Source organism: Neolamprologus brichardi, chromosome 17 (genome assembly GCF_056152115.1).
Source record: "Neolamprologus brichardi isolate AB-2024 chromosome 17, ASM5615211v1, whole genome shotgun sequence".
Taxonomy (NCBI): Eukaryota; Metazoa; Chordata; class Actinopteri; order Cichliformes; family Cichlidae; genus Neolamprologus; species Neolamprologus brichardi.
Genome location: NC_142120.1, coordinates 32863141 through 32876243, shown reverse-complemented (window position 1 = coordinate 32876243; position 13103 = coordinate 32863141). Strand labels below are relative to the sequence as shown.

The 13103-nt window shown below is 40.9% G+C and overlaps 1 protein-coding gene across 4 annotated transcripts in view; it reads right to left on the bottom strand.

The window, feature by feature from the left end:
- The window catches only part of dnajc6 (DnaJ (Hsp40) homolog, subfamily C, member 6), a 33431-nt gene that overhangs the window by 14564 nt on the left and 5764 nt on the right, over window positions 1-13103 (bottom strand). For all 4 annotated transcript variants that reach the window (XM_006808141.3, XM_006808139.3, XM_035915489.2 and 1 more), the window contains one exon: window positions 6677-6812. In XM_006808141.3, the coding sequence (XP_006808204.1) occupies window positions 6677-6812 (136 nt within the window). The remainder of the gene's footprint in view (window positions 1-6676; window positions 6813-13103) is intronic.

Sequence of the window (13103 nt, the reverse complement as noted above, 5' to 3'; positions counted from 1 at the left end):
TAGAGCTGTTATCTTGTTCGGGCTCGCCACTCTAGGCTGAACTGCCTGGGATCAAAGAAATACCATATGTGAATTCTTAAATTGGGCAGCACTGCCTTTCATTGCCAAATGCCGCTCTGCCATATGGACCTTCTTTTTTTTTTTTTTCGACTGTGGGGGCAGCTGTGGTGCACTCACATACAAGCAGTCCACTAGTGCTCCAGCACAGCAGTGGTGGAAACACGTACTAATGAAACACTGCCAAAAAGGCTCAGGGTGGGGTTAGAGTGAGAGCCGAAATTTGTTTTTGGACAAATGACTCACAAAAACAAAATCTCACAACTGACAGCAGCAGAGGAAGGCTCAGCTCACTGTAGTTGCATTTATCTTTCAAGACAGGCTTGTAGGCTAATGCGAATCAAATTCAGTTGGCTTGTTGCCTACTGTGTAAATCCTGCAAGCTAGGCCTAGCTGGGACCGTCATCTCCGTGTGATCATGGAGGAGTGCCATATGGGCCTGCTGCAGTCCTAGACCTGGTTATGTAATGCTGTCCTTCTCAGCTAGACTGCTAAATGAGTCTACACAAGTGTACCATATCACGTGAATGTGTCATTTAAGGCGTTTGTGTAGTTTAGCCTTAAAAAAGAATGTAACTGCTAATATACTACAATATAACAGACAAACAACCTTAATTAAATCCAACAGTGAGGGCATTGCATGTAAGTCCTCTATAATGAGGTAATTGGGCCACAATTGAAGCTTCTATTTTGATCTCAGAGTGTTTGTTGTTCCCAGAGTGGAAAAGCAGAGTCAACGTTTGACCGATTTAACGTGGAAAAAAAGGTCAGTTTTATCTTTACATTATACTTTTATTAGTAAATCGGGACTGGGAAATCAGAAAGGTGACATTTCTGCTGGATATTAACACTTCTGTCTGTACATATGTGTGGTTTTACCTATTTCTGTGCTGAATAATACATCTATTACCATGGAAACGGGTACACAATTATGAGCCAACTAAACTGTGTGTAATAGAGAAACCCATCTCTAGTATGAAAAATGAAAAATATTGTATTAATGTGCAATCTGAACACCCACCAACTAGCTAATAACAATAACACCACTATCAACACCTGACACGACCAGCTGATCCCAGCTGTGGTGGAGTGTTGATCTAATTACTGTGGAGATGCTAAATGCCAGCAGATGTTTTTTCAGACTGCTATAAAAAATGTCTTGTCAGTCCTTTGTGTTACACAAAGACATTTGATAAAAGCTGTTGATATGCAGTCGATATCAGAGCGCACAATCAAAAACAAGCCCATGTCTGACAGACAGGAAGTTAAAAGACAATGACGAGACTGGTGCAATTTCCTCTTGCTGGAAAATGATTAGATACATTTTGATGTAAATTGCACATAAATAGTCAGAAGGTTTGATTTTGGACTCAACTTTTGTTTAATCTGCCACTGAATCCCGTTTTTTCCCCACCAAGTGGGCAATTTATCTAAAGGTGAAAGTCTAGCAACTGTGTGACTAATAATTTGAAGGACTCACTTCTAAAATTGTGGTTTACCAAGATACCAATCATGCTACCTCATTAAGATAACATAATGCTTATTCATTAACTTATCATCCCTGTACGGATGTTAGTATTTCATACCATTAATATATCATTCCACATCTTAGTTTTCTCTCATATGTATACTGTTACAATGGGGGATGTTCCAATTAAACATAGTCAGAGTTTCAAATAAAGAGGTCATTTATGTAGTGTCCAAATAAGCCCTGTGAGCCACATTTGAGACTGCTTGGTTTCGGACATAGACAGTGTTAAACATGGAGGTAGCCTTGGTGACGTCACCCACTGGTTTTGGACTCTACATTCTGAGCTTCAGGTTTGGCTAAAGTCAGACATTTTGCTTCAGTTACGGACATTGCCCCTTAAGGCAGCGATCCCCAACCTTTTTTGTGCCATGGACCGGTTTATGTCCGACAATATTTTCACAGCCTTTAAGGTATTGTGGACAAGTACAACAAATAAAACCAGTCCCGGAACCAAAAAAAAGAAGATTTATTGTGAGAGTTGAGGCACCCAAGCCTCAACTCTCACGTCCCGGTACCAAATGACTCACGGACCGTGAGAGTTGAGGACCGCTGCCTTAAGGCACACGGTGCTGGCTTTAAGCACAGAAGCCCCACCCACCTTCTGTTCAAACTTTCTGTTTGTGAGTATCAGCCAATTAGAAGAAAGATGTCAACAAAAGTGAGGCGAAAGAGAACTAAAACACTTTGTACTATTGTACTGTACTGATGGCAGCAACAGATCTCTAAAACACTGGGACAGGGGGACAGAAGGCTGGAATGGTAAGTGGTACTAATAAGAAACAGTTGGAGAAACATTTTGCAACTAATTAGGTTACTTGGTAACAGGCTGGCAATAAGACTGGGTATAAAAAGATCATATTACCAAGGCAGAGTTTCTGAGAAGTAAAGATAGACAGATGTTTACCAATCTGCAAAAGATGTCTCTAATTGTAAAACATTTTCAGAAACATATCAGAATATTGTTCCTTGATGTAAAAGTACTTTATCTGATCTTTTTCAGAACACAGTAGCTGAACATCCGAATCAAAAAGATTCAGAGAATCCCGACAAATCTCTTTAAATGACAAGGCTGAAAATCAATTCTTCGGGCCGATGATTTTTCTCTGGGTCAGAGGTTGTTTGAAATGGACTGAAAGCGGAAAATGCTTAGTGAAGATGAAATACATTGTTGATAAATCTTTCAGACTAAAAAGGAGAGAGACTATCTGGCTTGCTATCAGCTCTCAGTTCAAAAGTCCACATCTCTGATGGGATGTTGGTGCATTAGTGCCTATGGAAATGACTGCTTGAACAGTCACCTTCAATGCTGAAAGGTATATACAGGCTTTAGAGCAACGTACTCTCCCATTCAGACAATGTCTTTTTCAGCAATACGATGCTAAACCACATACTGCATTACAACGGATTACAACGCACAGCTTCACAGTAGAAGACTCCAGGTGCTACACTGGCCCGCCTGCTGTCCAGACCTTTCACCATGAACACAAAAGAGAAGACGGTAAACGCAGTTCTGTCCCAACTTTCTTTAGACGAGTTACTGCCGTCAAATTTAAAATGAGCTAATAGTTTCTTTAAAGTGGTACATTTTCTCATTCCAAAATATTTTATCTATGTTTTCTACATTCGATTGGTCAGAATGCAATCATTGGTCATCCAAATGATTGCATTCTGTTTATATTTACAGTTTACACAGCATCCAAACTTTGTTACTGTAGTGGGCTTGTAACAGGATCCCCATCGTTTGCATCTTTCTGTAGATTACGTGATCACTAATGGTCACCACTGATCTTTTCTTTCTTCTATCTGACCTGAGAGACAAAACAACAATTTTTAGCAGTTAGTAATTGTTATGTGACTTTCTTATTGCTGCACTACTTTATTCAACTTGATATTGGTATTAACTCTGATGTAATAACTCACATTTTGTGATACTAAAAAAAAACAGTAAAAAAAACCCCAAAAGGTAAACTTGCTTGGGTTGGTGTATAGATGTACCGGTATGTTATTAAACCCATTCTGAGCAGTACAGCACTTCATGTTCATGTTTTCCTCCAAGAAAGAAAACACCCTGAGCTTATAAGACATTTCAGGCTGAATACATGAGAAGTGAGGTGCTCTATTAGAACCTCTCAAAGCTACACAAACATAGTCTCAACCAAATCAATGTAAGTGGGTTAGATCCCGATGGATATTAGAGTCGGGCTCTCTACATTTCCCCTATGGTCTTCTCTAAAATTCACTTGTCTTCATTTTGTTTAAGCAGGATTTTTATAGCATGTCTGCTTAAACCAATTTAAGTGGCTACATAGTGTTTGCACTGCAATCATCTATCCTCGGGGCCTGATTTAGCTTCATTCACTCTTCAAAATCACAGTGGGATTTTTTTTTTTTAACTCACCAGAGTTTCTTATTTTTGTAGATAAGATGTGCTGTAAGTTTGTGTTCTGTGTGTTTTGGTGTCTGAAAAATAACATGGATAATGAAATTGGGAAAACTGGAATTTTAGATGCAGATCAAAGCTTGAAAACTTGAGGGAAAAAGGCAAATTAATGTGTGTCTGATAGGGAGGTCGTGGAGTAGGGGTCACAGCCTGGGTGCAGACCAAGCACACCGTGTTATTCACAAAACCAGCGCAGCCATCAAGGCTCCATATTCATTGCACTTCTCACAGACACAAACACACTGTTGCCTCAAGTCGCCTGCCCTGCAATTTTTTTCTTCTTCAGCTACGTAAAGAAACACAGGTTGGTTTTAATAATTCAGAAGCAGCTCTTTCTCTTGACTACACATGAGAACAGAAGCAGAGAGGAACGGATCAAGACCTGTCTGGGCATTCAAAGAAGGCCCGTTTAACAGCAGAGGTGTCACGTTATACCGAGGAAGCTCAAGGGAATTTTTTTTCCCTTGGTTGACATTCTTGTATCTCATTTAAACCTGCCTTAACACTTTGTCCATGTCAGCAGACACGGTTGAATATTGGCAGTCACATTTGAGATAAAGTCCAAAATTTGCTCAAAATCTATTTACTCAAATCTTCTGTTAAGCAACAACTTAACCAAAAGACTACATAACAAGAAAATATGAAATGTTTTGCTGGAATAATGATTAATCGAAACAGAATTGTTTGGAAGTGGTCTGAATGCATACTGTTTAAGAAAGCAAAAGGTATGAGCTAGCCTACTTCTCCTCCCTCCATTATCCCTTATCACACATGCATATACAGTCCCCACAAACACACTTCACATCGCATCACACAGGTTCCTAATGAAATGAATCCTTCTGTATCAGCAGCGCTCTGGCCATTTGGCACAATGAACCGCCATGAATAATGCAGCCAGAAGTGGGGCAATAGACACCAAAGAGGGAGGGAGAGAGGAGAGGAGAGGAGAGGAAGAAAGGTGGAGCCAAGCGGGCAGTCGATCAACCGAAAAACACAAGGGGAACGAGAGGACAGGAGAGTGGGGGTTTGCCAAGATGTGAGCGACAGAAAGGGAGAGACCCCGGAGAGGAAATTTCACAATCAGACTTGCTGAGTCAATAGTGAGGGGAGCAACGTAGGGGTGTGTGTGTGTGTGTGTGTGTGTGTGTGTGTGTGTGTGTGTGTTTGATAATACAGAGGCCTCTTTGTGGCGCCCTGTGCAGATGCCTGTGCACAAACACACTGGGACGACCGAGCCGTGCCAGACTCTGAAACCTCACTCTTTCCTCCCTCCATCCCAACCGCTCTGCTGCTTCACTTCTAAAGCTAGTCGGAGACGCTTGTAATCAACATCTGAAACAGCATTCGGTTAACCAGTTCGCTCGCTACTGAACGAGCGCAATGCACAGATTTAAGCTGGACTTGTGTGCAGTATTCATCTTTGGCTGTACAACACTAGAAAAATATCTACAGCGGGGATGTCAAACACGTTTTGAATTGTTTGCCAAATACATCGGCTACTTTGATCTGAAGAGGGCCGAACCAGTGATGGTTCCTTTTTTAACAGGGTAAAGAAGTTTAATTACACATTTAATTTCATTTAATATAAGAAATGCTGCAGCAGTAAATGTGAGACATCTGTTAGCATTTCTAAAATTATAGAAAAATTATAGATTATTATTTATTACTTTGGTGTGTTTTGAATGACAATAGGGTCCCTGGTTAGTAGAAAAACTGTAAAAATTTAGGAAAATAAAGTTAAAAGTCCAAAATCTATGCCCTCCTTCACATTTTCCAAAGCCATCCAGTGGACCTGATTGGAGTCTCTGGCGGGCCAATTCTGACCCCTGGCCCTTATGTTTGACTGCACAGTGTATTTAATTCAGTGTCACATGGTAATAAACTCAAGATAAACTAGATGTGATCACAATGACTAAAAACCGTATCTGTAAAAATCAGAAGCACTGACTGAGCTTATGTTAAAGGTCATCATTTTGAGCACTTCTGGGCTGTTTTTGTTCTTTTTTTCTTTTCTTTTTGTCTCTTGGTCAGACTTTGTTTCTGCGATGCTTTAACTTGTTTTTGTTTTTGGGCTGTGAACAAAGTTGCAGAGAGCTGATCACTCTTGTGAGTGATCCAGGTATTGGGCAAGGTCTGGGTTAGTTTGGCCAAAAAATGCTCTGATGAATGAGACATGCTGGTAGCACCAGACACTCGCCCTCAGGTCCATCCATGTTCCAGCAGAGCTCTGTATTGACCATCTGACCCAGTGAAGTACGCTCCTGGTTTTGTTCCTCACAGGATGTGCTCCCTTCAGGATTGTAAACCTCAAACTCTTCACCTGAAAACTGCTGGACAGCATCAACAGTGATGATCTTTGACAATATTCAGGTCAGTTTGAAATAGACGTTAATGTGAGGCTAAAAATCTCTGTCTGGACATAAACAACACGACAACCTTGAACATAAGATCAGCCACATTTTAATCAACTAAGAGTTTTTTTTAATTTTTAATCATCACCTCTATACAGTTGCAGTAGCCGACCAAGTCTCCATTGCTTTTGTTGCTCAAGTCTCTCGAAAAATAATCTTTGCTTATTAGTATAACATTTGAGCAAAACTGTATTCGTTCCTGTAATATGAAACCATATGAATGCAGTGGTCACTTACGTAGCAACTTGATGCATGACTTTGGTGGAGGTGTCCTTCAGCGTGTCTTTCAGGTTGTCCTTAAAGTTGCTGAAGAACTTGCCCGCTCCTCCCTTGACCATATCCAGCAGTCCTCCGCCATAGCCTGCATCCATATCTGAGAACAAAGGAGCAAGAAGCTTTTCAAGCTCTGATGTCACTGATGTCCTACAAATTCCTACTTCATTTTGCTTTAGGGCAGTCACTGTAGCTGATCCCACCTTTGTGGCGCAGGGAAAGCGACCAAAATTACACGTGAGAGGAGGGCAACCTTCCGCTGAAACGTCCCATCATACGTTTTTGCGCAAATGATGGATTTACACGCAGTGCTCGAAGACCCGCGATCCTTCGAGCCCTAATTCAGAGGTTTTTCATTTGGTGATGAACATGAGTCACTGGTCTACACACTGAGTAAACATGTGTGTAGGTGTGAAGGAATGATGGAGAAGGACATAAGAGACAAGACACACATTAAAATGCACACCAGCTCATGCGCATCTGTGTGTGTTTGCATATATTCTTAACATTGGATGAGGCCCATGTGTTTAATCTGAGTCACTCAGACCCTCCCTCCTCTGTCTCCCCTCTTCACCTACTGTGCATAGAAACCACCATGTCATTACTTTATATCATCTGGCAGTGCTGACTAATCTACCGCCATTAAACATGATGTCGCAGACAAACACCCACAACCGGATTTTAGGCAAAGTCTCCTCTTAGCATCATGCTCATGCACAACCTGTCCTGTCTGCAGAAATGTGCACTTGCCGACAGAGAAGCATTCAGTCAGTGCTTGAGTTTCTGATCTGTGAGGAGTGAAACGAGCCTCTCCCAACCAAACCGGTCAGTGAGGATCATTAAGCTAGCTGAGCATCAAATTTTAGATCGGGCCCAGAGTAAGGTTGTTTTTCGGGTTTGGTGATGCAAGTGGGTTTTTTCCCATGATTAAAAACAAAGAAAGCTTAGTTTATGTGTTGCACTGGCCTGGATAAACTAATAGAAGTATTGCAAAATATTTTTAACAGGCAACTTCTTCTATTTCAAAAAGAAAAGTCCCAGTGATGCAGGAGAAGGAACACTGCGCACTTGTGCAAAAACAGACTGAGTCTGTACAAAGTTTTTCTATGGTTTAAATAGTTGGAAATGTCAGATTCACACTCTTAAAGATGTTATGGGTTTATCGATGACTTTCATCTGGACAGTACTGGGGAAAAGGGTTATTGAGGTTACACAGATGGTTCATTATGACGAGAAACTACTGTACCACTAGTTAGTAGTTTGTGGGATGTTTCTAACTCTGAAAATGGAATATGACAGGAATAGCTCATAGGAATAGCTAACGGGCTATGCAAGGACATATTTGTTTTTGTGCTGGTTGGCTGCCGTGCCTTTCATGTCAGCCAACCAACATGTCAGACTGTCAGGCCAAGCTCAGAGGTTGTCAAAATCAGAAGCCAAACAAAAACTTTCACTTTTATCTGAAACATCTACCCACATACTTTTGCTATGTTATCAAAATGTCAAAACTTGACATTTTGATAAATGTTTTCTTTGCAATTGGATCAGAAGCTTGAAAGCATCAACTCCATCCTTATTTTAGGAGCTTGGAAAGACGCAAAGACATTACAAACAACGTCTAGGAGAAATGCTGCATGCAAAGTTTGATATAGAACCACAGACAGCAGCTGCTTCAAACTCCTTCGACAGAGACTCCTTCGCCACATGCATGATGTATTTGCAGCGATTCTTCACTAAGTTCCAAAATTAGACTTTTGGTCTCTGACTGCTGAGGCATGATGTGCATGACGGGGATTTATTTTTACTGAGAAATAAAACTCTTGCAGCCTGTGACACACCAAAATTCCCCCATGCTAAAAAAAATTGAATTGAACTTTGCAAACAGCAAAGATTACCAGTGTTAAGTCGAGTTTTTATACAATGTAACTGCATGAACATGTCTTTAAGATAGATAGATAGATAGATAGATAGTGATAGTTAATTTGTAGCCTTTAGCTGATGTCTTTGTCCTTGGAACATTTCATCCTTTTTTCTCTCTAATGTGTCAACATTTTTAAAGACAACAAAGACCCTAGAAAACATTTTTTAAAAGCAAAGCGATAGACAGGTTGGTAGTTGGCTAGTTTGTTTGGTTCGGTTTGATTTGTGTGTCTTTTTTGTAAGGTTTGTGTCGACTACTCTTTGCAATCCAAAAAGCATCTCAAGGATAATAAAGATTAAACAATCCAGTCACTTATCTCAGAAATATAGTTGCATCATTGGGCGTGTCTACACTGAACAATAAAAGCTAAAACAGTCCTCTTTCCTTTTTTTAGGCAAGGCTGTGATTTCAGTAGTACGTTTTGACCCATTTTAAGCTCCTTGGCATACACATCTGCCAGTCAGTGACCTTGACAGGATTAAGAAAATCAGGATCCTACACTCTACCCTGACATCAAGAACTAAGTGTATGCGTCAGTTATGTTTGATACCTGTACAGATGGAGAAGCAGCAGTGATGCTGAATGAGCAAACATTCATAAAGAAATGTCACATCCAAAAGAGCTTTTTCACTTAAAGAAGACCAGTCCGATAGCCCACACCGCCCCTCCTCAGCTGCCTAGTATCACATTCACTAAGCTGACCAATAGAAACAGGAGGGGAAGACAGAGGTGACTGAAGTGAGAGGAAAAAAGACAAGGCAGTTCTATTCATGTCCAGAGGGATCTGTTGGCTGTCAGCATATGTCTCCCTCCTTCTATAGCCTCAAACCTTACTCCCTCAATATCCAGCCTAGTGTTAACAACACAGATAGATGCACAGGGACAACTGTGACAACTAAAGCTCGAAAGGCAAAAACCCTGCACTTAACCTCAGGGGTACCATAATCATGGGCCTTGTTTCTTCCTGAAGTTCAACAACTGCGGTGTCAACCCGACACTAATCTGCTTAATTATAGATGCTGCTGATAAGACAAGGAGTCTATGATTAATCATCTACTACACAGCTTAACCAGAAGTGTATTCCGCTCCTTTGAATGACAAGCAAGCCTTTACATGCTGCTGAAAGCATGACACGCTGGTATTACAGCTCTGACTAAGTGTAGGAGGAAGCTGACAGAGAATTAGGCAAACTGATTCTTTTACAAAAGTTTTGAAATTCAAAATTTTAAAAAACCTTGTCACGACTTCTGAACCTTCAGATCCTTAAAGCTGCTTGGGATAGTTAAAAACAAGCCCGACTAATCTGTTTCATCTGTGTTTTAAACTTCATCATTACGTACATTCTTGTGAAAAACTTTTTACAGGACCTAAAGAAAACCAGAAGCTTTGGTCAGTTCGCTGAAATGGAGCATTCAAGTGTGTGTTAACACACGTGCCACGATATTCAGCACAAGGTTGGACTGTGCAACGCTCAGGAAAACTGCAAAAAACACAAGAGCTAAATCTCGGATACTACAGGCCTCAGTTAGCATGCTAAATATTCATTTATAACAGTACAATTAGAAAAAGACTGAATAAGTGCAGGTTGTTTGGATGGATTTCCCTTCTCTCTCTAAAAAAGACTGTGGCAGTACAGCACATGCTGGCAAAGTTGCATCTGAGCAAACCACAAGACTTCTGGAACAATGTCCTTCAAACAGACGAGACAACGTTTGGTGAAAACCAATCACAGCATATCAGCACAAACATCTCATACCAACTGTCAAGCATGGAGGTGGAGGGGTGATAATCTGGGCTTGTTTTGAAACCACACAACCTGAGCACCTTGCAGGCACTGAGTCAAACCTTAAGTCGTCTGTATTCCAAACTCTTCTAGCATCAAATGTTAGCTTTAGCTAACACACTTCTGTTTAATCAGTTTTCTGTTTGACGTTTATTCAGCTGTGTGAAAACCAAGGAGGAACCCATCCGAGGGATTAATAAAGTTTTATTTTATCTAATCAATAAACTTTAATCTCAGCCAAACCGATTTACTCACGAACAAATAAAACACTGAAAAAAGCCAAACAACAACATTTTTAGTTTATCTAAGTGACTTATATATCACATTTAATCTGAGTAGTGGAAGACCGCGGTGATCTGAAAACGATGTGCCGGGAGTTTGCCGTTCTCGCCGGCTCTAGTGACCCTCGAGCTCCCGGCTAGCTATCGAGCTGTTGGGTAACAGACGTCTCTGAAAACGTCGGAGCGCTTTTGCAAATATGTGATATCTTGATAAACCGAGCAGATATTTGAAGTTTACACAGCTACATTTTTGCCTGAAAATATGTTAAAAGTTTATTTTGTGACCCAGAAAGAGTAATAAGAGTAATATTTAAACTTAGTAGCGGCCGCCATTGTTGAAAACTGGAATTGGCTGGGCTGCGCTATAAATTCTTGGATATGGTGGGCCACAAAGGATACACCCGACCCATCCTTCAAATTCGGGGAAAAGGAGGATGCATTTGTCAGCTGCATTCGGAGGAGTCTACGAATTTGGACAGCCTTTGTGACGTAATCGGTCTACAAATGCGGCCTCAGGAGGATGCAGCCCATTAATTTGGACACCATTTAGGGACACTCCCAATAGGGCTTAAAAAATCTGGGACTCTCCACCAGTTGCTCTTAGAACTGAAAAAGCTCCTCAGATGACAGGTTAAACGTCTTCAAGAAACTTCAAGAAGTCCAGACACTTTTCTTTTCACCCTCCTTAGCTTTAGCTGACGCTTGTCCAAACTGGATCATGCATTAAGGCAACAATCCCAAACATATCAGCAAATCTACAACCGAATGGTTGAAAAAGAAAAGAGTCAAGGTGTTGCGATGGGCCAGTCCAAGTCCAGACCTCAACCTGATTGAAATGCTGCAGCGAGACCTTAACAGAGCTGTGTATACACAAATGCCCACAAACCTCAACGAGCTGAAGCAACGCTATAATGAAGAGTGGAAGAGTTTCTATGGGCACTGCAGTGTCCACAGAAACACGTTTGATAAACATACAATGACAATATCAAACAGCTGAGTTATTTAAACAGATGGTAAACTGTGGTGGGGTTATGCCATGCTCTGTATAAATTAACCCCAGTAAATGGCAGAAAGGGTTGTAGTAAGATCTAACAAGGTGATGTTGGTTGGTTTTTTTATCCCTTCACTCAAAAGATAAACAATTGCTTATTTTGGGGGGAAGTACTAAGACCCTGCTGAAGACTGAAACCAAACTGGAAAGCGAACCTGGACCAATGATCTACCATTTATCACCGTTCACTCATCTATATTTTTTCCATATTCTAATTATCCTAAGTGGTTCCCTTTTTGGACAGTTTAATTGCACAGTGTCAGCTGTATCAGCTACTTTACACCAAATGACTTTTTATAAAGCTGACGCAGTGATTCTCAGACTTACTGGCTGTTAAACTGAAGCAGCATCTGCTTACAACAACAAATTGTTTCATAGGCCTGAAGATATGATCATTTCAGACAGACTGTGAAATGCCAAACTTCACAAGACTCACATTAAAATAGGCAATGCAATCTATATTTAAGAAGAAAAATTGTATTTAACATGATTTCAATGGCCCATTAATCATCCTGTGTGACCGCAGAGTTTAGAAACCCCAATCTAGATTAAATTAGACAATAAAAATCTAAGCTAGCTACACGATAACTTAGAAAGTATTTAGCGGTGGTGAACAAAAAGTACAGATAGGTGTATTCATCAAGATCATTAGGACCTTTAGTTTTATTGTATTGCTGAAATATTACAATCGAAATGATACCAGTGCTTAATTAAGCAAGTTATATTTTTTTTTTATTGTGCAGGCTTACTTTGTTTTCTATCTATTTCCTAAGTTGTTTTTATCTATATTTATTAGAGTGTGGTTACCTTGTAGTCATACACCCTCAATGTGACCCTCACCTTTGCTTCAGCACATTTTGCCTATCTCTGTTTTTTTCAGTCATTATCCCCCTGCAGATCTGTTAGAATCTGCCTGTTTGCTTTCCTGTTGGTCTGGTAGCTCGCCCATGTGCCTCTGTGTCCATGACCAGATGGATGTGGGAGTCTGCTGGCTAGTGAGCCAACTACAGTGACAAACCCTGCTAATGGAGACACCAGAGGAGGCTGTGATACAGGCTCTATCAGGTAATAGAGCAGCGGTTAGCCTGGCCATTTAGAGGAAGAGAGCACAGGAAATCAGCAGCACAGAGGGCCCTTGGCTTTGTGAGAAAGATCAATAGCTTGTTTGAATGTGGTTCCCTCCTCCTAGAGTGCCAACCTTTACCCCTCCGCATCCAGCATTGTGGGGAAAAAACAGATGGATACATAGACACACACGTGCACACACAAGCAGATCAAAAAGGTTGTCTGTACACACTGGCCAGGCAGACATCTGACACAGGAGTGCCCCCCCCCCCCCCCCCCCCCCCCCAACA